The sequence below is a fragment of the Cenococcum geophilum genome, assembly GCF_001692895.1.
Source record: "Cenococcum geophilum 1.58 unplaced genomic scaffold K441scaffold_10, whole genome shotgun sequence".
Taxonomy (NCBI): Eukaryota; Fungi; Ascomycota; class Dothideomycetes; order Gloniales; family Gloniaceae; genus Cenococcum; species Cenococcum geophilum.
The window spans coordinates 1,543,403-1,569,223 of NW_027137568.1; the positions used below are offsets into that span (position 1 = coordinate 1,543,403).

At 31.1% G+C, this 25,821-nt stretch overlaps 1 protein-coding gene across 1 annotated transcript; it reads right to left on the reverse strand.

Annotated features, from left to right (window-relative positions):
• Positions 1-20,464: 20,464 nt before the first annotated feature.
• Positions 20,465-24,577, reverse strand: K441DRAFT_548219 (uncharacterized protein; the record flags this gene model as incomplete). Its single annotated transcript, XM_067642950.1, has 2 exons — positions 20,465-20,578; positions 24,485-24,577. Coding segments are annotated over 2 exons (207 nt in total), but the record flags the coding sequence as incomplete, so codon positions are not given.
• Positions 24,578-25,821: the final 1,244 nt, after the last annotated feature.

Below are 25,821 nucleotides of genomic sequence, written 5' to 3' on the forward strand. Positions count from 1 at the left end.
TATTACCCAGAAATAGACAATTAAATAGAATGTATAAACGCTATATTAGAATAGTATATCTAGATATATACATTATATCTATAGAACAACTAGATAGACTGGCTTATATTTACTAAGTTTACTATAAATAATTTTATCTTAGAAACTATAAAGGCCTTCCTATTCCTAGCTAACTACGGCTAGTATCTATAAATAGGTTTTAAACTCTTTAGTAATATTCCTCACCCCGCTTATTACGCCTTATAAGTTATAGAAGTAAACGAATTTATAAAGAAGATAGAAAAACTATAATAGTTCCTTACTAACAAAATAATATAGGCCTAATCTGTTTATAAAGCCGCAGTAAATAAAAAACAAACCCTAGTACTAGCTTACTAAATTAGTAACTTTATCTAGCTAGATATAAGAAATCTAAATATAAAACGACCTACTAAGAAACTTAACTAGAAGAACGCTAGCCCTTATAAAGTTAAGAAGGTTGTTTCCTCTTACGCCTAATAACTAAAACTCCCTAATACGGTTAAAATCTACCTTGTATTCTATACGTTAATCTCTTACCCTATTATCCCTATATTAAATACCCTACCTAAATAAATATAGGACTCTTCCCTATTAGTTAAAGTGGATAGTAAGGACAAGTACTTTATTAAAAAAATTAACAATATTAAGTATAATAAAAGGAAACGTTAATATATATACCTTATAAAATAAAAAGGCTTTATTAAACCCTTATAGGAACCTATTAACTTTATAGGACTTATATAAGCCGTAGAAGACTTTTATAAACTCTACCTAAAACTACTATAGCTCTATCTCGCAGAATTTTAGGTTTAAAGGGGGGGGGGTTACTGTTATAAAATACCCCTATAATACCTTGTATACGTCTACCTATTTCTACTAATTTAGCAACTAAAGACTAACTATAAAATGGCAATTTACGGCAATCTAACGGCAATCTACTATATTTTACTATATTCTACTAACTTCTATTAAATTCTACTAAGTTCTACTAGGACTACTGCCTAAATCCTATTCTACTTTATATATATATTAACTAAGTAACTAAGCTAATAATATATACCCTTTCTTCCCGTTTTTTACCTTCTTTCCTTACGTAATGTCTTAACTTCATTATATAGTTTATATACGTAGCTTAATAATATCTACTTCGTTATATATTATCGTCGCTTATACTTACTCTATAACACTAGCTTTCTATATAGCTTATACCTTATTAGCATATTTCTTTAGCAATTTAGATATTTTCTTATAGCTTCCCTTACTAAGCTTTAGATTCCGTTAATAATATACTCCTTTTAAAGTCTTAACACTAGCCCCTAGGCTCTATTATATCCCTATATTATCCTCTTATAGAAATCTTTAATAAACTCTTTTGCGATATTCCTTAATATATACATTACTTTTCTATTTTTATATTACTCTAAGTCTAAATTCTTAATCTATACTTTTTAGATTTTTTTCGCTTAATCGCTTTCTAGTAAATTATATTTTTAGGTTATAGTAATTTTTAAATAGTTATACTTAATTAATCTATCTTTAGTTTTATATAGTATTGCCCCTAATAGCTTTTGATTATTTTATAGCTTAGCTTTTCTACTTAATATATTAGCTCTTATATTCTCTATGCCTTTAATATATTAAATTTTACAATAATATTATATAAGTATCTCTACCTATCTAACTTATCTCTAATTAAGTTCTTTTATTATTAAAAACCCTATTAGGTTCTTATAATCTATCTTAACTATAAATAGTTTCTTTATGCCTTATAAGAATGCTCTCTATTTCTTAAGTACTATAACTATACCTAATAACTTCTTATTATAGATATTATAGTTTAACTCTAATAGTATTTTCTTTCTACTATAGTATGCTACTAGATGCTATATATTTCTATACTCTTAGTATAAAGTCTAATATATTTATTTCTACAACTATTTTTAATCCTAGTTAGTAGATTTTAAAGATTAGTTTCTAGATAAATAACTCCTTAAGTTCTTTAAATAAGTTCTTTTACTTATCTCCCTATGCCTATAGTTTCTCTTTCTTTATAAGCCTTATAAACGGTTTAATATTCTTTAATTACTATACTGTAAACCTTCTATAGTAGTTGAAAACCCTTAAAAATAACCATAACTACGTTATATTCTCTAGTTCTTACTAATTTACTATAGCTGTAATTTTTTTTAAGTCTATACTAATATAACCTAGTTTAATAGTAAATTTAATAAAATCTGTCTTCCTTATAAAGAGCTTGTATTTTTTAATTGCTACTAGTATCTATTCTTCTTATAGTCTCTTTAAAACTTATTTAATACATTCTCCGTATTCTTTCTTGGTTATTAAGTAGATAATAATGTTATTAAGGTATACTATAATAAACTTATCTAAGTATTCTCCTAATACGTTTTTAAAACGTTGCTAGTATATTTATAAGTCCAAATTATATAACTAATGGTTTATATAGTCCTTTCTTTAACCTAAAGGCTGTTTTTTATTTATCGCCTTTCTTAATCCTAATTTAATAGTATACCTATTTTAGATCTTACTAATTAAGGGTAAAAAATATCTATCCTTTTTAGTAATGCTATTTAACTATTTATAGTTAATATATAGTCTAAGTTTTCCGTTTTTATAGTAGAAATAGTACTAGATATCTAATTAATAACTATAATAGTCTAATATATTCCTTTTATAAGTTCTTATATAAACACTTTAAGTACTCTTAACTCTTTTTTAGTTAGTTTATAGATTAGAAAGAACTTTAGGCTTGTTTTTAGTTTTAACTCTATCTTATAGTCCTATACTGCATACTTATAAGGTAAAGATGTGGATAGGGAGTCCAATGATAGAACAATAGGTATATTGTATAGACAGAGACGAATCCTTAAGGGAAAAGGAGGAGTCTGTGTGCGAGGTAGGAAGGGTTTTCCCTAGGTATGTGCAGAGCACGTGCCTTACGGGCAAGTCACCCCTGGGTTGCCCTAGGGTCGCCCGTACCTTGCGGCTATATAACTATCTACTTAGGTTTTACCTAACAATACTTTAATAGCTTTTTACTATACTTATAATATCTTTTTAGTATATAGGACAACCCTTTCTTAGTTTCCTTGTATATCGCTCTAACTTAGTTACTATACGCCTTTTACGTTATTAAGTATCTTTAATATTAACTTATCCTATAACTAAGATATTCTTAGTACTACTTATCCCGTTCTAATAGTAGGATATTAAAAGATATTTTAATTAGCCTTCTTTTAATAGTTATCTAAATAGGTCCTATTTTAAGATTTATAATGCCTTCTCTATAGGCTATTAGATCTCCTAAAATTATAACTAATAAATAAAAGTACTTTTTCTATCTATATGGTAGCCCTATTTTTTTTAATACTATTAATAAAATATAGTTCCTTATTACTCTACTATTTATTAGTATTTTAAACTATTAATTTTACTAATTAACTTATAGATTTAAGTATTGTCCTTAAATTTCTTTAAGGATTTAAGGCTCTACTATTAGCTCCCTTTAGTTCTATAGGCCTTTACTTTTTCTAACTATTAGCCGCTCAATCCCTATATCCCTTAACACAATAGTTTACGTCTATAGTTTATTGATAAGAGCTAGTTAATAGGAGGCTCTTATTGACCTAATATTTTGGCACTAATATATATCTAATACTAGTATTCCTAAACTTGGCGCCAAGCTGTAGACACCATCGTGTTAAGGGATACTTATCTTATTCTTTATCTAATACTTAGTTCACTTTTTATCTTTAATATACTATAAATATATATTCTTTAGGTACTCCTACTACTATTCTCTATTTAAGTGTTCTTTTATAAAAAAATATTTTTAGTTAAAGTATTAAGTTATCTAACTTTTAAACCTCTACTAGATGCTAGCCATGTATATACTTCGCATTTTTATATTATTGCTTATTTAGCGCCTAATATATTCTAATTAAGTACTTCTAATTTTTTTTGGAGTTTTTATGTATATTGTATATATTATCTATACCAATATATAATACGCTAGATACTTTAAGTTAGCTCTTAGCTTATCCTTATTCTTAAGTTTAACCTTTTATTTAGCTTATCTAAACGTTAGTTTCTTATTTATCCCTTAACCCGCCGGCGTCCTACCGGAAGCTGGTCCGTGCTTAAACACTAAAATGAAAATAACATATATAGCTAATTACTATTAGCGATGCCTTCCCATCGTACTTCCAATGATATTGACTTTGTTCAACCGACTCAATATAACGTTCAGCCGAGTTGATATGCTAAAAAGCCACCACCGAAGCCATAGCCGCTGCCAGATTTTACTCCTATGACGATTCGATTTAGTTGGTCTGATTGGCTAGTTCTTATCGATAACGGTAGGACGCATTCCGGCGGGTTAAGGGATAGGTACTAATATCTATCTTTTTTACGTTTAGTTCTTAAATCCTTCTTTTAGATTTTTAGATATTATAATTAATGCTCCATTAATATAACTTATACGTCTTTCTACAATTACTTAGTTTTAGATAACTCTCTAGTCTAGCTATAGGTAAAATTCTTCTTAACTATTATTATATTGCTATCTATACTATCTTTAATATAGTTTTATAAGCGTTTATAACCTATTTATAAGGAAATATTTTATTATTACTGCTTTATAATAGCCCTTTATATATTATTCTTTAAATCTAGTTAAAACTCCTAGGTTCTCTTTTTATTCCAATTTTTTAAGCTATTTTACTCTTAGCGTGCCTATTTTAGGCCTATTAGTAACCTTTTTTAAGGCTATCTTTAGCTTACCTAGTATCTTTAATCTATGGTAACCTTTTTACTCTTACTATGCTTTAATTTAATTCTTACATCTTTTTTAATCTTCTCCTAGTTTATATCTAGCTATTAAATTCTCTAAATCCTTAAATTTTATAATTCTAGTATTAACTATTTAACTTTAAGGCTAAATATCTTATTTACCTAATATAGGTGCATATAACCCTAAGCTTACTTCTTTCTTAAGTTACACTCCTACCTTAGTCTATTTAGGCGTTTATAGTGCCCTTATCTTATCTTAAGAGTCTTAATATCCTAAAAATCTTTATCTTGTACTTATTTCTTTATTTTAAACTAAGCCTATACTTTACTCTATTGGTTTTTATTTATTATAGGTCCTTAAGCTTATTTTATCCTATTTTAGGAATTTTAAGCCTATAGCCCTTTACCTTTATTAAGTACTAAAGTAGTTTACTACTTTATTTCTTTTACGTCTTATAAAGTAATAGATATTATACCTAATAGAGTCTTAATCCCTATTATTAATTTAGTTCCTATAGTAGATTTAATCTCTGCCTCTATTATTACGTCCTTAAGGTTTATATACTTCTTGTAAGCTATCTTTATTACCTTATTATTGCTACTTATAGTTTAATTATCTTAATTTTTAGATTCTATAGCTTAGTGGAACTAGTATATAAAAAACTTCTCTATTAACTACTAGCTAGCTATACTGTTCTAATTCTAATTTAGTTTATAAAGTTAATCTAGTTCTTTATTTAACTCTTTTATACCCTAAAGTCCTTTTAACCTAGGCTCTTATAGCTAATAGCTTATACTATACTTTGCGTCCTTATAAACTTAATATATGCTATTATAATAAAACGCGAAACTTTTAACTAAATACTTTTTTGTTTCTTATAGTATATTATTATCCCTTTATATATATATACCGTCTACTGGTCTTATTTTCTTTACTGCGTAGTTACTTTAACTACTCCTATAGTGTTTAGTAAAATAACCCTATTTTCTATAGTTTATATAAGCTCTTTTTTGTACTACCTCTTTTATTATAAAGTCCGCCTAAACGTTTTCTACTACTAAGATCCCTAGTTTAGCCTCTACTCCATAGACCTTTAATTACTTAATCCTTATCCTCTAGGTTTCTATCGTCGTCTTTTTTTTATTTTCTTTAGTACTGCTTAGGTCTATTAGCTTTACGTTATACTATAATTTAAATACCTATTAGTATATCTTTTTTATATACGCTAGTCCCTAATACATTTTATATTTCCTATTACCTTAATATAGCTAGTTATTAATTTTAATAGCTTATTTAATTAGTTTCCTTATATTGTTTAGATCTTCTATAAGTATTATTTATATTTTAAATTTTAGTCTTAAGTCCTCTTTAGTACTAAGCAATTAACGCCTTTTAGTCTTACTTAGTTTAAGCTACTAGTATTTAGAACTATGTTATATAATTTATTACTAATAGCTTTTATATAAGTTAGAAAAGCTTTCCTTCTACTATTACTATTAATTTTAGATCTCTATATATTTATATAAGCTTATTAGTAAATCTATCTTAGCTTAAAAATATATACTACGCTTTTAAGTTAATAGTTACTATACTATTAGCTTATATCTCTATGAGATAAGGTTTATACTACTTTAATACCTAACCCTATATATGCCACTTAATCCACTACCTATTCTAGCTTTGTTTCTTTATATTAGATTTTTAATTTTATCTATATAAGGAATCCCTTTAGCTTATACTTTTCTCTTAAAAATCTTTTAATTAATAGTATCTTAATATTTCCCTTTTTATATCTGCGCCTAAGAAATATACTAAGTACGTTAGTATGTTATATTTCTATATTTCTATATTCCTATATTCTAAACTTATAATATAACTAGCTATATAACTTAGCTACCTTTTATCCTATAGCTTAATCGGTTCTAGCACCTCCTATACTCTTTTAACTAACCTATTTATATCTCTTTTTAGTAGATGTACTACTACTAATATAAGGTCCGTAATACTATCCCCCTTCTCTTTATTTTTATCCTTAAAGATATCTCCTATTTTTAAGTTATCTATTAGTGGTATAGCGTTCCCGTTTTTAATTTAATGACCGTTACTATTCCTAATACCTTTTATTAGATCTTCTACGTCTAACCATTATAATTGGCTAATAATATTTATTCTTTTACTTAGTAAAGTTATACTATCCTATCCTCGTTATATAACGAAAAAGTTAGTATATATTATAACCGCGGCTCTATCTAGTTGCTAACCTTTTTCCTATACTAAGTGTACGCAAGTAAATATACGATTATTCTGTAATATTTAACGCTAAGTATATACGTCTTATAATTCTTTATAACTATTTGGTTCCTTATTTAATCTATTATAGAGTCTTACGTATTAATAGCGGCTAAAAGGTTAGAGGGTAAGCTGGCTAAGGCCCTAGCTAAAGTTCAATACCGTTTTAATAAAGCGTCTTAGGCTCTAAAGGCTTAACTAGATACTTATACTTAACTAAGCCGTCTTATAAATTAAGGTCTCTTTAAACTTAAGGCTAAGGAGGCTAAAAAGAATTCTAACTATAAAGAGGCAAAAACAGTTTATATGCTAATAATAGATTTCTTAGATAATCCGGCTTGTTTATTACCTTTAACTAATCCTTTTATCTTTAGCTTCTTCTAAATATTACCTAACCTATTCTCCTTTAATACTTCTATTTTTCCTATAGCGTTTTTTAGGTTTCTTAGTGGTTTCTAAGTAGTCTTACTATAGCCTATCTACTTTACTTTATACTATATTTTATTATTAATATCCTTATAACTAATAATCTTTATCTTATCCTTTATATGTGTCTATCTTATAAGCTAGTAGTTCTATATCCCTATACGCTGGCTTTAGTATTACAATATACTATATAGGGTAAATTTTTATTTTTGCTAGTAAGCTAAGTCGATATATAACTTCCAAAATTTTAGCTATGATTTTAAATAGTTCTAGTCTAATATAATCTAACTTCTTACTTAGTTATTAACTCGTGAAATTTTTATATAATAGCTATACTTTATCCCCCTCCTTTAGATCCGGTCCCTTATATCTCCTAATATTATAGTACTTTTTTATTTTATTTTATACTATTTTTGCTATAAAATAGAGGTCCTTATAAAGATTTATTAGAGTTTCTATTTTTCTTCTTTTACTATACTACTTGTTTTCTTTGCTTATTATAGTAATAATAACATTTTAGGCTTATACCTATAATTCGCCTAAAATAGTAATATCTCTATGCCTTCCTATAGTGTCGCATTAAATATAAATTATATAATTAGTAATAATAATATCTAATTATTCTGTGCGTAATTAATATAGTGCCTTAGATACTACTTTAGTGTCTAATTTAGTCTTTCTATTTGCCTCTCTGTCTATAAGTAATATATAATAAAAGGTACTATTAAACCCCTTATTCCACTAAGAATACTTTTTAAAATACTACTATAAATCTTAGATCTCTATCTAATATAATCTTACTTAGTGCTTTACATCTTATAAATACTTCTTTAATATAGATTCTAGCGATATCTTTTGCTAAGATTTCTTCTATATCTGCTATAAAGTAGCCCTATTTAGTTAACTTGTCTACTATTATAAAGATTATATTATGCTCTTATCCGATAATAGGATCTTTTAACTTTAGTAACTTTATAATAAAGTCCCATAATATAACTTCCTACAGTTTTTTAGATGTCTTAATAGGCTATAGCTTCCTATACAGCTTATACCTTATCGGCTTATTTCTTTAGTAATTTAGATACTCCTTTATAACTTTTCTTGCTAAGCTATAGATTCTATAAATAATATACTCCTCCTAAAGTCTTAATACTAAGCCTATAGCTCTATTATATCCTTATATTATTCTCCTATAAAAATCCTTAATAAATTCTTCTACTATTCCCCTTAGGATATATATATTTGTTCTCTACTTATACTAGTCTATTTCTAGGTCCTTAAATTACGCCTCTTAGATTCTTTTTATCCAATCACTTTCTGGTAGTTTGTACTTTTAAGTTACTATAATTTTAGGGTAATTATACTTAATTAATTTATTACTATCTATTAGGACGCTAAGGCACTAAGAGTATATAGTAACATAATGTCACAGTGCTATAATAAAGTAGGCTAAATAACTACGTTATGGTATAAAGAGGAGAAGAAAGTGAAAATGGGGTATTATAGTAGGGCCGGCCGCTAAGGTACTAGTAGTAGGCCAGCTAATAGTAGGAATAGTACGAGACAGTATAAAATAGTATGCGTTAGGTTAGTGCCGTAACAGTACTTCTCTCCCCTAAATAGTTTAGTCCCTAAACTAAATAGATAACTCTAAAATAGGCAGTGTTTAAAGTCGCCTGTTTTTTACCACAAAGATATTAGTTCTACTTACCGCCCTTAACTAAGCTAATAGCAATTTTCTATACCGGGTATAGAAAATCCTAATTGGTTAGTTTAGTAAGTAAGGTTAGTAGAACTCTATACCGCTACCTAAATTAATCCACGTAGCATTTCTTAGCAAGAATCTGGCTAATTAGATAACTTTAACCGCCGGTTAAAGTTCTATAACATCTTAACCACTACAAATTTTAATACGGTAGTCGGCTATGGCTTTAGCGTAACTTTTCCTTATCTCGTGCCTAGTTTAGGGGTCTTAGCTTCTCGGGGTATTGCTTATAAAAGCGCTATACAGCTTATTTATAACCCTTTAGGTCTTCTTCTAGCTGCTAGGTTATATCCTTATAATATTTCTATTTAATATTATAAGTTAGGCCTTAGGGGTCTTTATTATATACATTAAGGATTTTCTTAAACTCCTATTTACCTTTTATATTACCATTATCGTTTCTTTCTGCTACTCGTCCTTATACATTGCGGCGTTCTATAGTATTAATATTTACTTAGCTAGGGATCTTTTTAGCAGCCTAAAGGCGGACCTTAGATATATAAAAGGATTTATTTACTTAGATATAGTCTAGAAGGTCTACTATAACTACCCCTTAATATACTATAAGTACGGTGTATAGGCCGTCCTATTTGTCGTCCCATTTTTTCTTAGGTTTATTTATCTTTATATTTTCTAAGCTAACTATAACTATATTACCTTTGTAGAATAACGCGCTCTTATCCCTATAGGTATTAGTATTATCTTTATAGCGTTACTATAAAATCCAGGCTAGGGCCTTAAGCTATATTAATATCCGCTTAAAGCAGTTGGCTATAGAGTTTACGCAGAGGAACTCCTTCTTTACTTATACTAATAGTATTAGTAGGTAGGGGCTAGCAGGCTTAATTCTAAGGTAAGGGTTAAAGCCGTAGTTTATAACAAATGGGGAGATGCCTATACTCTTATTAACTTAGTTATTTATAGTAAATTTAGTAAGTGGTAGGTAGTTAACCTAGTCGTTCTATATAAAGCTAACAAAAGTATAAAGGTACTTATTTACGGCAGCGTTAATAATTTTAGTTTAGCCGTCTGTTTCTAGGTACTAGGCTAAGCTTAATCTTAAGGTTATTTTAAGGCGTTTACTTAGTCGTTGCTAGAAGTTGCTAATAAATAATATACCACAATTAGAGATAATCGTGCTTAGTATACCATAGAGCTTATATATGTTATTAATACAGCCATTAACTAGCTCCTCTATTAAGAGTCCTATTACTAAAATAAGGTATTATATTTTAGTTAGGCGGTCTATAATAATAAGGATATATTTGTATACCTTACCATAGCGTTAATATACTAGCAGCGTTATAATATAGTTAATTAAGATATCGGTTTATAAGCGGGTAGGTAATTTTAGTAGCTTTAAAAAACCAGGTAGGGCAGAATAGGGGGTCTTAGTGCGAAAGTATAGGGTATAGTCTTTAATAAAGGTAGCTATAAACTAGGAGATTCTCAGCCACCAATATATTCAGTTTAAAAGGTTAAGAGTTTTAACCTAGCTAAGGTACCTAGCGGGGCCGCTGCTATAAGAGCAATAGATAACTTCTAGGTAAAGGTCTAGGGCGTTAGGGATAAAGAGATATTAGTAGAAGTAGATCTATTTATTAACGATACTATATTCTAAGTTATTATAATAAAGTAATTTCCTAATCTTCTTTAGCTAATAGCGAGCTTTCTAATTACGTAGAGCTGCTACTATATCTCTTACGAGTTTGTTCTCCTAGTATCCTAACTAAATTAACTTGTCTAGTGACTTTTCGGCTATTTTAGGGTCTAGAGCGGCTATAAACTCTATATTATTAGAGTTATAGGACTTATATAGTAATTCTTCTAAGATTATGGGGTTAATTTTTTAGGGTAGTATAACGACTTAGGCTTAGTGGCGGAGGCGTTTATTATTAGTATCCTTAGGCCTTATTTCTAGTAGCCGGCTTAGGGCGTTAGGGAGCGTGGCTTTACTACTAAGTCTATATATAATTATAAAGTTAAACTATAAAAGAAACTCTGCCTATTAGACTTAGCATTAATTTAGCTGCTTAGTAGTTATAAACGTTTATAGGTTTTTATAGTTGGTAATAATTTTAAACGGCTCCTTAGTCCCTTATAGCTTAGGATACTATTCCTCTAAAGCCTTAATAATAGCTAAGAGTTCTTTATCGTAGATTTTATAGTTATACTTTAGCGTAGAGTGCTTTATAGAGAAGAATGCGACCAGTCTTAATTTACCGTTATTATTATACTGGGAAAGGACTCCGCTAGAAGCCTAATTTAATATATTTATCTCTGCTACTGTCTTTTTTATATAGTTATAGTATGCTAGTACTAGTGCTGAGGTAAAGGCTCCCTTAAGGGCCTTAAATGATTTGGCTTATTCTAGTCCCTATAGCCATCTAATGTCCTTCTTTAGAAGTTTTGTTATAGGTGTGGCGATAGTAAAGTAGCCTTAGATAAATTATTAGTAAAAGTTTATAAAGCTAAGAAATTATTATAGTTCTTTAATTAATGTCGGGTTCTTCTATTTCTGTAAGGCCTATACCTTTTTAAGGTCCATAGTTATGCTATTAGTTAAGATAATTAAGCCAAGGTATTTCGTTTTAGTAGAGTAGAACTTAGACTTATTAATATTAATCTAAAGTCCAGTATTACTAAGTCTTTAGATAACTTTATTTATATGCTTAATATACTTAGTGCGTGTTTTAGAAAAGATAAGGATGTTATTAAGGTAGGTAGTGCAGTAGTTATTAAGGGCGTTATATAAGATATAATTAATATAGTTTTAGAACGTGGCGGGTGCGTTATAGAGGCTAAATAGTATAACTAGTATCTTATAAAGTCCGAACCGGGTAATAAATACTATAAGCTACTTATAGCCCTTCGTAATCCGGATTTGGTTAAACGCAGCAATTATATTAAGTTTAGTAAAGTACTTAGTACTATAAAGTACACTAAGTGTCTTATAGATTAATAGTAGTGGGTACCAATTCTTAATAGTAACTATATTTAGGCCTTAGTAGTTATAGTAGATTTGCATACCACTACTAGGCTTAGTAGTAAGGAGGAGTAGTATAGTAGCTAGTAAGGTCGATTTGCGGATAAAACCCTTATCTAGTATCTTATTAATCCACTTTTTTATACACCTAAGTTTAGTAGGTAAGAGTAGTCTGTTTTTATAGTATGGGGCCTAGTTTCTAGGGATAATCTTAATTTTATAGTCCTATGGTTAGTAAGGGGGCAGCTTATCTACGTTTTTAGGGAAAAAGTACTTAATATATTTACGGAACTCCTTTAGTAAGCATTATAAAATGTCTTTGCGGGTTAATCCTAGTTTACCTTTTAGGAATTTTTTAATATTAGTGTTAACTATCTTCTAGTGTAAAGACTTAGGCTTAGTTTTTAGATTTATTTTAAGGAAATTATAAAAATAAGGGGGTAGTGCTTTACGGGCTTTTTCTATTATATAGTCGCCCTCTACCAGCTGGCGGAAAGACTTTTTTAACAGGTTTGGTACTTCTATTAGGCCTATAGGCAGCTCTTTAAACAGCTGTTAGTGTTCTTCTTATTTAACTAATTCTACTAGTTCCGCTATATAGATCCTTATTACCTTTACGCCTTTTTATTTATAGAACTAGGTAAAATTAACGGCATAAGTGTATTTAATGTCGTCCAGGTTAGGGCGTGTTTAGTTCTCTAGTGCTACGGCTAGGCTAGCGCGGCTTAGTTAGCCCTAGGGGGTAAAAACGCGGCGGCGGCCCTATACGGTATACGCGGAAGATAGATATAAGGTTAGGCGTTATAGGGGAAAGGTTTTAATTACTCTGGTTTTAGTCTTAGCTATAACGCCTTTAGCTATTATACGCGCGGTTATATATACGTATAGTAAATAACTTAGAGTTAGGTGTCTTATTAGCTAGCCTAGGTTAAGCGGGTGTATATAGGGGACTTATAGTTCTAGCGGTGTTTATATTCTTAGGGGCGGGGCGGTATTTCTTAGGGGTAGGGCGGTAGTCTAGTCTTCTAGAATCTCTGTTTTGTTTACTATATATATTAGCTTACTAGTGTTAGGTACCTCTTTTACTATTAGCTAATAGTATTTAAGTATTAGCTGTATAATACGTCCGTATAGTACTATTTAGTTATAATTAGGGATATACTATAGAAGACAGTTATAGGTATAGTAATTAGAGTTAAACTTAAGCCCTAGAATGGGGAAGTTTATACTTAGGTTATACTTTTTAAGCTAGGGTATTCTAAGAATTACTAGTGTTAAAGGTAATAACTTTATAACGTAGAAAAGTATAGATTCTATATAGTAGCCGATTATTATTTTTGCCATAAAGTAATAGGTAATAAAGCTGGATTAAAGTCTATTAGTAAGACGAAGTAGTTTTAGGACTAGGAGTCTTTATATTATAACTATAACGGAATCTTATAGCAAGAACTACAATAGGCTTGTTAATAGGCTAGGTATATAAGTAATGCAAATTAAAGTTAATAACGTAATAATAACTAGTAGAGTAGTTACCTAATAGTTTAACTCTAATTATATTTTAAAAATTACTATAAGAAAGGAACTATCTAGGTAGGGACTAAGGGTCCTTAAATATATAACCGTACTCCTATAAAATCCTCCCTATATATAGTATACGTATACTCTATCTACTCTATTACGGATTATATAAATTACGTTATATAACCTTAGTTACTATTCCTTATTATATAGCTCTATTGGTTCCATTTTAGACTATGCCTAAATTAACTAACTAGCTTCTTTTAACTCTTCCCTAAGTAGTCGTAATATTGTACTTAAAGCGTCTATAACACTATCTTCCTCCTCTTTATCTTTATTCTTAAAGATTTCTAATATCTTTAAGTTATTTACTAGAGGTATAATATCCGTCTAATTAATTTAGTTAATATTGTTACTTATTATACCTAAAGTAATTTCTTCTTTAACTACTCGTCGTGCTCGCACTATTGCTATAATATTATCTTTTAGTGAGATTATACCGCCTCCGTATTCTTGCTGTTTGAAAAAGGGGTTAGTTTATATTATATTAGCAAACCTATCTTTATAATAACTGTCCTCTTATTTAAAGTATACTAAAGCGAATATTCATTTGTCCTATAACATTCGCTCTATCTCTAATATTAAATATATATAACCTATTACTCTTAATAGTTATCTGGTTTCTTAACTAATTTATTTTAAGGTCTTATATTTAATCTACTACTACGCAGCTAGATAATAAACTGTCTGTTACTCTAGCGGAATTACGCTGTTTATAAGATGTAGAATGGGAGGCTGCTAATACTTAGCAACGGGCTTTTAAGTCTCGTCTTACGGCGTCCACTCGGTTAATCCGTCTTAACAAGGTTTATAAGAAGGTCCATTCTAAGAAGTAGAAACTTATAAAATAGGGTTTATAGGAACTTAGTAATAAAAGAACAGATTTTCTTCTAGCTAAGAAGGAAATAGATTTAAATAGCTTGGCAACTACTCTTCTTAGGTCCCCCTTAGGTAACTTATTTTTTAGTAATCCTTTTTTATTAATACTGCCTGACCTAATTTCTTTAGATACTCTTATACCTTTCCTATAATATTCTTTAAATTCTCTAGTAGTTCCTAGGTAGTCTTATTATAGCCTATCCACTTAACCTTGTACTATATTTTATTATTAATGTCCTTATAGCTAACGATCTTTAAAACTTACTATTTATCTTCTTTCTATCCTCTATATATATCTACTTTATAAACCGGTAGCTTAATATTCCTATATACTAGCTCTAGCATCGCGATGTGCTATATAGGGTAGATTTTTATTTTAGCTGGTAGGTTTAACTTAAACGTAATTAGTAAAATTCTCTATATAATTTTAAAAGGTCTTAGTCTAATATAGTCTAACTTCTTACTTAGTTGTTAACTTTTAAAATTTTTATATAGTAGCTATACTTTTTCTCCCTTCTTAAGATCTAGTCCCTTAGATCTCTTAGCATTATAGTACTTTTTTATTCTCTTTTATACCTTCTTTACTAATTCTATAAGGTTTGTATAAAGATTTATTAACATCTTTATTTTTTCTTTAGCTATACTACTCATTTTCTTTACTTATTATATTAATAACAATATTCTTAGCTTATATCTATAATTTACTTTAAATAGTAATATACCTATTCCTTCTTATAGTATTGCATTATATATAAACTATATAATTAGTAATAACAATACCTAATTATTCTATGCGTAATTAATATAGTGCCTTAAATACTATTCTAGTATCTAATTTAATCTTTCCGTTTAACCGTCTGTCTACGGATAATATGCGGTAAAAGTTACTACTTTAACTCTATATTCCGCTAAGAATACCTTTTAGAATACTGCTATAAATCTTAAATCTCTATCTAATATAATCTTACTTAGTGCTCTATATCTTATAAACACTTCCTTAATATAGATTTTAGCGGTATCTTTTGCTGATGTTTCTTTTATATACGTTATAAAGTATTCCCACTTTATAAGCTTGTCTACTATTACTAAAATTATATTATAATCTTATCTAGTAATAGGGTCTCTTAACTTTAGTAACTTAATAATAAAGTCCTATAATATAACCTCCTATAATCTCTCTAGTATTTTAATAGGTTATAGCCCTCTATATAGCTTATGCCTTATTAGTTTATTTCTTTAGCAATCTAGATATTTCTTTATAACTTTCCGTACTAAGCCCTAGATCCTATTAATAATATACTCCTCTTAGAGTTTTAATACTAAGCCTATGGCTTTATTATATCCCTAAGTTAATCCTTTATAGAATTCTTTTATAAACTGCTTAGCTATGCTTTTTAGGATATACTTTACTTTTGGGTTCTTATATATATTTATCTATAGATCTTCTAGCTATACTTTTAGAATCCTTTATACTTAAAAGCTTTCTAGTAACTTATAAACTCTTTTTAGTTCTTCTTAAGTTGCTATAATTTTTAGATAATTATACTTAATTAATCCGTCTATATCTTTTCGCAGTAAAGCCCCTAATAGCTTTTTATTATTTTACAGTTTAGCCTTATAACTTAAAGCATCTGCTTATATATTGTCTATACCCTTAGTATACTAAATCTTAAAATAGTATTCTATAAGTATTACTGCCTATTTAACTTATTTTTAGTTAAGTTCCTTTATTATTAGGGATCCTATTAGGTTCTTATAATCCGTCTTAACTATAAATAGTTTCTCTATACCTTATAAAAATGCTCTTTATTTCTTTAGTGCTATAACTATACCTAATAACTNCTTGTTATAAATATTATAGTTTAACTCTAGTAGTGTTATCTTCCGACTATAATATGCTACTAGGTGCTATCTATCTTAATGCCTCTATATAAAGTATGCCCCTAGTATATAGTTTAATATATCTATTTCTATAACCGTTTTTAGTCCTAGTTAATAGATCTTAAGAACTGGCTTCTAGGTAAATAACTCTTTAACCTTTTTAAATAATTCTTATTGCTCCTCTTTTTATACCTATAGTTTTTCTTTCTTTATTAATTACGTAAGTGGTTTAATATTTTTTAGCTATTGCATTATAAACCTTCTGTAGTAATTATAAAACCCTAAAAATAATTTTAACTGCGTAATATTTTTAGTTTTTGCCAATTTACTATAGCCTTAATCTTCTTTAGATTTATACTAAGTTAGCCTAGTTTAATAATAAATATAACAAAATTAGTCTTTCTAGTAAAGAACTTATATTTTTTAATTGCTACTAGCATCTATTCTTCCTATAGTCTCTTTAAAACCTATTTGTCATAGTGCTGTAATGAAGTAAACTGAATAACTACGTTGTGGTATAAAGAGGGGAAGAAGGTGGAAAGGGGGTATTGTATATAAATAGTAGGGCCAGCCGCCAAGTCGCTAGTGGTGGGCTAGCTAATAGTAGGGAATAGTATGAGATAGTATAAAATAGTATGCGTTAGGTTAGTGCCGTAACAGTACTCCTTTCCCCTAGACGGTTTAGTCCCTAAACTGAATAGATAACTTAAAAATAGGCAGTATACGGGGTTACCTATTTTCTACCGCAAAGATATTAGTTCCGCTTACCGCCCTTAACCAAGCTAATGGCGATTTTCTATACCGGGCATGGAAAATCCTAATTGGTTAGTTTAGTAAGTAAGGTTAGTAAAACTCTATACCGCCACCTAAATTGGTCCGTATGGCGTTTCTTAGTAAGAATTTAGCTAATTAGATAACTTTAACCGCTAATTAAAGTTCTATAACATCTTAACCACCATAAATTTTAATGCAGTGGTCGGCCGTAACCTTAGCGTAACTTTTCCTTATCTTATGCCCAGTCTGGGGGTCCTAGCTTTTTAGGGTATTGCTTATAGAAGCGCTATATAGCTTATTTGTAATTCTTTAGGTCTTTCTCTAGCTGCTAGGTTGTATCCTTATAATATTTCTATTTAATCTCATAAGTTAGGCCCTAGGGGTCTTTATTGTGTATATTAAGGATTTTCTTAAACTCCCATTTATCTTCTATATTGCCGTTATTATCTTTTTCTACTACTCGTCCTTATATATTACGGCGCTCTATAGTATTAATATTTGCTTGGCTAGGGATCTCTTTAGCAGCCTAGAGGCGGACCTTAGATGTATAAAAGGATTTATTTACTCGGATGTGGTCTAGGAGGTCTATTATAACTGCCCCTTAGTATACTGCGAGTACGGGGTATAGGCCGTCCTATTTATCGTCCTATTTCTTCTTAGGTTTATTTATCTTTATATTTTCTAAGCTAACTATAACTATATTACCTTTATAGAATAACACGCTCTTATCCCTACGGGTATTAGTATTATCTTTATAGCGTTACTGTAAAATCCGGGCTAGGGCCTTAAGCTATATTAATATCCGCTTAAAGTAGTTGGCCATAGAGTCTGCGCGGAAGAACTCCTTCTTTACTTATACTAATAGTGTTAGTAGATGGGGGCCAGCAGGCTTAATTCCGAGGTAAGGGTTAAAGCCATAGTTTGCAAAAAATGGGGAGATGCCTATGCTCTTGTTAACTTAGTTATTTATAGTAAACTTAGTAAGCGGTAGGTAGTTAACCTAGTTGTCCTATATAAAGCTAATAAAAGCATAAAGGTATTTATTTACGGCGGTGTTAATAATTTTGGTTTAGCCGTCTATTTCTAGGTGCTAGGCTAAGCTTAGTTGTAAGGTTGTCTTAAGGCGTTTACTTAGTTATTGCTAGAAGTTGTTAATAAATTATATGCCGCGATTAGAGATAATTATACTTAGTACACCGTGGAGCTTATATACGTTATTAATAAAGCCATTAACTAACTCCTCTGTTAAGAGTCCTGTTACTAGAACGAGGTGTTATATTTTAGTTAGGCGGTCTATAATAATAAGGATATGTTTATATACCTTACTATAGCGTTAGCATACTAGCAGCGTTATAATATAGTTAATTAAGATATTGGTTTATAGGCGGGCGGGTAATTTTAGTAGTTTTAAAAAACCGGGTGGGGTAGAACGGGGGGTCTTAGTGTAAAAGTATAGGGTATAGTTTTTAACGAAGGTAGCCGTGAACTGGGAGATTCCTAGCTACTAGTATATTTGGTTTAAGAGGTTAAGAGTTTTAACCTAGCCGGGGTAACTAGCGGGGCCGCTGCTATAAAAGCGATGGGTAACTTCTAGGTAAAGGTCTAGGGCGTTAGGGATAAAGAGACGTTGGCGGAAGTAAATCTATCTGTTAATAATATTATATTCTAACTTATCGCAACAGAGTAATTTTCTAATTTTCTTTAGCTAATGGCGAGCTTTCTAATTATGTAGGGCTGCTACTATATTTCTTGTAAGTTTATTCTCCTGGTATCCTAGCCAGATTAACTTATTTAGTAACTTTTCGGCTATTTTAGGGTCTAGAGCGGCTATAAACTCTATATTGTTAGAGTTACGGGACTTGTGTAGTAATTCTTTTAAGATTATAGGGTTAACTTTCTAGGGTGGTATAATGACTTGGGCTTGGTAGCGGAGGCGTTTATTATTAGCGTCCTTAGGCCTTATTCCTAGTAGCTAGCTTAGGGCGTTAGGGAGCGTGGCTTTACTGCTAGGTCTATATATAATTATAAAGTTAAACTATAAAAGGAACTCTGCCCACTGGACTTGGCGCTAGTTTAGCTACTTAGTAGTTATAAACGTCTATAGGTTTTTATAGTTGGTGATGATTTTAAACGGCTCCTTAGTCCCTTATAGCTTAGGACGCTATTCCTTTAAAGCCTTAATAATAGCTAGGAGTTCTTTATTATAGATTTTGTAGTTATATTTTAGCATGGAGTGCTTTATAGAGAAGAATACGACCAGTTTTAATTTTCCGTTATCGTTATATTGGGAAAGGACTCCGCTGGAAGCCTAATTTAATACGTCTGTCTCTACTACTGTTTTCTTTATATAGTTATAGTATGCTAGTACTAGTGCTAAAGTAAAGGCTCCCTTAAGGGCCTTAAACGATTTAGCTTGTTTTGGTCCCTATAGCCATCCGATATCCTTCTTTAGAAGTTTTATTATAGGTGTAGCAATAGCAGAGTAGCCTTGGATAAATTGTTGGTAGAAGTTCGCGAAGCTAAAAAATTGTTATAGTTCTTTAATTAATGTCGGGTCCTTCTATTCCTATAAGGCCTATATCTTCTTAAGGTCTATGGTTATGCCATTAGTTAAGATAATTAAGCTAAGGTATTTTGTTTTAGTAGAGTAGAACTTAGACTTATTAATATTAATCTAAAGTCCAGCATTGCCGAGTCTTTAGATGACTTTATTTATATGCTTAATATACTTGGCGCGTGTTTTAGAAAAAATAAGGATATTATTAAGGTAGGCAGTACAGTAGTTATTAAGGGCGTTATATAGAATATAGTTAATATAGTTTTAGAACGTAGCGGGTGCGTTATAGAGGCTAAATAGTATAACTAGTATCTTATAGAGTCCAAACTAGGTAATAAATGCTATAAGCTACTTATAGCCCTCCGTAATCCGGATCCGGTTAAACGTAGCAATTATATTAAGTTTAGTAAAGTACTTAGCGCTATAAAGTGCGTTAAGTGTCTCGCGGATTAGTGGTAGTAGGTATTAATTTTTAATAGTAACTGTGTTTAGGCCTTAGTAGTTATAGTAGATTCGTATACCGCCGCCGGGCTTAGTAGCGAGAAGGAGTAGTACGGCAGCTAGTGAGGTTAATTTGCGGATAAAACCCTTATCTAGCATCTTATTAATCTACTTCTTTACACACCTAAGTTTAGTAGGTAAGAGTGGTCTATTTTTATAGTATGGGGCCTAGTTTCTAGGGGTAATCTTAATTTTATGGTCCTATAGTTGGTGAGGGGGCAGCTTATCTGCGTTTTTAGGGAGGAAGTGCTTAATATGTTTACTAAACTCCTTTAGTAGGCGTTATAGAATGTCTTCGCGGGTTAATCCTGGTTTGCCTTTTAGGAATTTTTTAATATTAGTGTCGACTATCTTCTAACGTAAAAGCTTGGGTTTAGTTTTTAGATTTGTTTTAAGGAAGTTATAAAAATAGGGGGGGAGCGCTTTACGGGCTTTCTTTATTATATAGTCGCCTTCTACTAGCTAGCGGAAAGACCTTTCTAATAGGTTTGGTACTTCTATTAGGCCTATAGGCAGCTCTTTAAGCAGCTATTAGTGCTTATTTTGTTTAACTAGTTTTACTAGCTCCGCTATATAGATCCTTATTACCTTTATATCTTTTTGCTTATAGAACTGGGTAAAATTAATAGTATAGGTGCATTTAATATTGTCTAGGTTGGGGTGTGTCTGGCTCTCTAGTGTTATGGCTAGGCTAGTATAGCTTAGTTGGCCCGGGGGGGCGGAAATAAGGCGGCGGCCCTATATAGTACGCGCGGGAGACAGGTATAAGGTTAGGCGTTACGGTGGCGCGGTTTTTATTATCCGGGTTTTGGTAGTTCTATAGCCAGTCCTTACTATAACGCGAGCTGTAGTGTGCGTATATGGTATATGGCTTAGTTCTAAGTATCGGGCTGGGCGGCTGGGGTTTAAATAGTGCCTAGGTTGGGGTTGGTTTCTTAGTAGTAGCGGCGTAAAGTAGACCTTCTTTCTTGGTCTTAGTAGGGCTGGCTAGCCTATTGTTTTGGTCTTAAGTACTAGGTTAGTCTAGTCTTCTACTATCTTATTTCTTTATAGCTGTACGGGCTCCCCTTTATTAGGAACGTCTTTTACTATTAGGGCTTTATATATAGTCCTAGGCACTAGGCTTAGTAGTGCTAAGTGTCTATATAGGGTGTCCCTGCTAACGTTGGCTATCCCTTACGGGAGGTAGTGCCTAGAGTAGTAGTTTAAGTTAAAGCGGATTTTGAGTTTCCTAAAGCTAGGACGGGGCTTGTGCTTCTAAAGCTAGGGCATGCCTAGGATAATTGGGGTAGTGGGTAAGAGTTTAGTAATAAAAAAGAGTATGGCTTTAGTATAGAGGCCGATTAATATTTAGGTGGTAAAGTAGTCCGTAATAAGTAAAGTTAGGATACTATTTGCGAGGCGTAGTGGCCTAGGTGCTAGCAGCTTCTTAGTTATAACGTTATACTTTCTTATAATAGACTCTGCGTCGGCAAATGCTATTACAGTACTATTGGAGTCTACTAGGCTTACTATATTAATATAAACTTAGGGGTATAGGTTATGTAATGAGGAGAGTTAGGTTTAAATAAGGATTAATTTCTTATTACTATTTGCTAATCTAAGATTAAGTGGCAGTTTACTAATAGAAAGGACTAATTAATTTAGTAATAGGGACCTAATCTTCTTGTCTTCCTCCTTATATGGTTTAGACCCTTAGGCGTAACTTAGTTTAAGGGTTTACCTTTTAACGACTAAGGTATGGGGCTGTCTTAGCGGGGCGGTCTAGTGTCCGTCTGGCTGGCGGTGTTTATTTTTATTTTAGTTGGGGTATAGGAAGATAATACCTTACTAATAACGTGGCTGTGTTTGTATTCGCTAGCGCGAAGTCGCTAATGCTAGGCGTTGTTAACGGGTTAGGCTCCTATATAGGGTATAGTTTGGAGTAACTAAGCTATAGGGTTAAAGGGGGGGGGTCGTTTACTGCGGCTATAATAGGCTCCGCGGTTGCCGCGTCTATAATAGACTCTATGGTCGCCGCGTCCGCGGTTATTTGTTCGCGTTATTTAATAGGGTGGCATTAGGACTAGGTTTGCTATCTTGGTGGGGTTATAGGTATCTTTTTAGTGGCCGGGCAGGCTATAGGTAAGGTATAGTCTATTATTAATGCGGCGCTTATACTCTGTGTCTAAGATTCTATTAAGGTCTATAGGTTCTTTAGTTATTACTAGGGTTAGGGTTAATATAGGGGCAGGGGCTTGGGTAGGTAGGTAGTGGTTAGCGTTCTTTTTAAGGTTGGCTTAGTGTATATAGTTCGCGAGGTTCTTAGCGAATATATCTATCTGCTTACTCTAACCTATATAGTTATTGTTGTTGATTTTATAGGCCAGTCTAAGTACTAGCTTTTCCATCTTTGGAGAGATAAACTTTTGGAGTAGGTCCACCTTCTATTCGTCTGTCTTCTTAGCGTGAACTATTAGCTTATTAAGCTCTCCCTTCTAGGACTAGTAATTACGCTCGCCTTAGGGGAAATGGTTAAGCTTATTCTTTGCGACCTAGGTTATATTAAGGACCTCGTAGTGGGCAGTAAGGTCTTTAAGTATATCTTCCTTAGTAGGCCATTTCCATATAGATGTGTTGTTTAGGTTCTTATGTATAAGCTTTAGGCCCTACTTAATAAACTTATAGGCCTTGTCCTCTAGTATATCCGAGATATAAAGGATTTAGAACTAAACTATGTTAAAGTAGTCCTAGTCCTAGTCGAAGACTCCCTTAATCTTAATGTGCTAGGTTTTAAAATTAGCTTGTTATTTTAGCGGGGTGCCTTTTCCGCTAAATATTGGCGGGTCTTTAGATCTCCGTTTTTTCTGCTAGGTTACTACCGTTGTTATAGGGGTTAATTATTTTAGAACGGTAATAGTCTCTACCTAGGAGTTAATAGTTCCTATTTAGGAAGCGATAAGGGCACTAAGGTTTTTATTGGCTTTCTTATTGGTGGTGTTTGTATTATATATATACTATAGTCCTACTTTAATATTATTAAGGAACTTATTAGTATAGTTAATAAGGGTAAGGTAAGCTTTACTGGGCTTAAAGGTCTTAGGGTATGGTAGGGAGCGGCGGATTATCCACGTAATATTAGGGTATGTCTCTATAAATAGGTCTATAAAAATATCGCAGGGGTTCTAGGTTTTGGCCATTTTAGCGTTATTAGTGTTACCTATCTAGGCGCTAGGTAAAAACTAAGGATTATTTTAGGACTGTGCTAGGGATGTATTGGTTTTAGCAGAGGCGCGTATAGGTCGCGATTGCTCTAGGGTGGAGGTTAATTAGCTAGGGTATGGGGAATTAGTGATTGCGATAGGGCGCAAATTAAAGATACTATAAACTGTTATAGTGCTGTAATAAAGTAGACTGAATAACTACGTTATGGTATAAAGAGGGGAAGAAGGTGGAAAGGGGGTATTATATATAAATAGTAGGGCCGGCCGCTAAGTCGCTAGTGGTGGGCCAGCTAATAGTAGGGAATAGTATAAGACAGTATGAAACAGTATGCGTCAGGTCAGTGCCGTGACACTATTTAATGTGTTCTCTATATTCTTCCTTACTTATTAAGTATATAATAATATTATTAAGGTATGCTATAACAAATTCATCTAAGTATTCTCCTAATATATTATTAATACGTTTTTAGAACGTTACTAGTGCGTTTATAAGCTTAAATTATATAACTAATAGTTTATATAGTCTTTCCTTTAACCTAAAGGCTATCTTTTATTTGTCGCCTTTCTTAATTCTAATTTAATGGTACGCCTATCTTAGATCTATTTTTATAAAGATTTGCGCGTTACCTATTCTATCTTAGATCTTACTAATTAAGGGTAAAGGATACCTATCCTTTTTGGTAATACCATTTAACTATTTATAGTTAATATATAGCCTTAGTTTGCCGTTCTTCTTTAGTATAAATAGTACTAGATAACCCACTAATGACTATAATAGTTTAATATATCCCTTCTATAGATTTTCTTAGACGAACTCTTTTAATGCTCTACCTTCTTCTTTAGTAAGCTTATAGATTAGAAAGAACCTTAGACTTATTTCTAGTTTTAACTCTATTTTATAATCCTATCCTATATACTTTAACAGCTTCTTACTTTTTAGTAACTATAGTCTCTTACCGTATTTATAGTATCTCTTTAGTATATAGCTCAGCCCTTTCTCTATTTTTTTTGTAGGTTGCTCCTATTTAGTACTATACTAACTTAGCTTATTATTATATTTTACGGCGTTAAGTATCTCTAATATTGACCTAACCTATAACCTAATTAATCTTTAGATTATATTCCTGTAACTAAGGCATTCCTAATACTGCCTTATTATTCCCTAATAGTAATATATTAAAAGATATCTCGATTTATCTTCCTTTAATAGTTAACTAAATAGGTCCTATTTTAAGATTAATAATCCCTCCTCCGTAGGCTATTAGATCTCCTAAAATTGTTACTAATAAGTAAGGGTGCTCCTTCTATCTATAAGGTAATCCTATTCTCTTAACTGCTACTAGTAAGATATAGTTCCTTATTACTCCACTATCTATTAGTGCTTTAAACTGTTAATCTTACTACTTAACTTATAAATTTAGGTGTTATCCTTAAATTCCTTTAAGGGTTTAAGGCTCTACTACTAGTTCCCTCTAGTCCTATAGGCCTCTACTTTTCTTAACTATTAGCTACTTAATTTTATTTATACTTAGTCTAGCTTAGGCTAATACTTAGTTTGCTTTTTATCTTTAATATACTATAGACATATATTCTCTAAGCATTCCTACTACTATTATCTATCTAGGCATTTTTCTATAAGAAATCTTCCTAGCTAAAGTATTAAATCCCCTTAGGTTTATACTTCTACTAGGTGCTAACTATATATATTTAACGTTTTAATATTTCGCCTTATCTAGTGCCTAATATATCCTTACTGGGTACTTCCGGTTCTTATCTTTAGGTACTTTATATATATTATACGTATTATCTATATATATAATTTATACTAATATATAATATACTTAGTGTCTTAGGTTAACTCTTAGCTCGTCTTTATCCTTAAGTTTAAACCTCTCTTATATTAATCTAAGTGTTATAACTTCGTTTATGTCACGGAGTGAGTATAAGCGACGATAATATATAGCAAGATAGATATTATTAAGCTATGTATATGAACTGTATGAGGAGGTCAAGACGTTGCGTAAGGAAAGAAGGTAGGGAAACGGGAAGAAAGGGCATATATTGTTGACTTAGTTGCATGGTTAATACGTATATAGGCAGAATAGGGTTTAGGTCATAGTCCTAGCAGAACTTGGCAGAATATAGTAG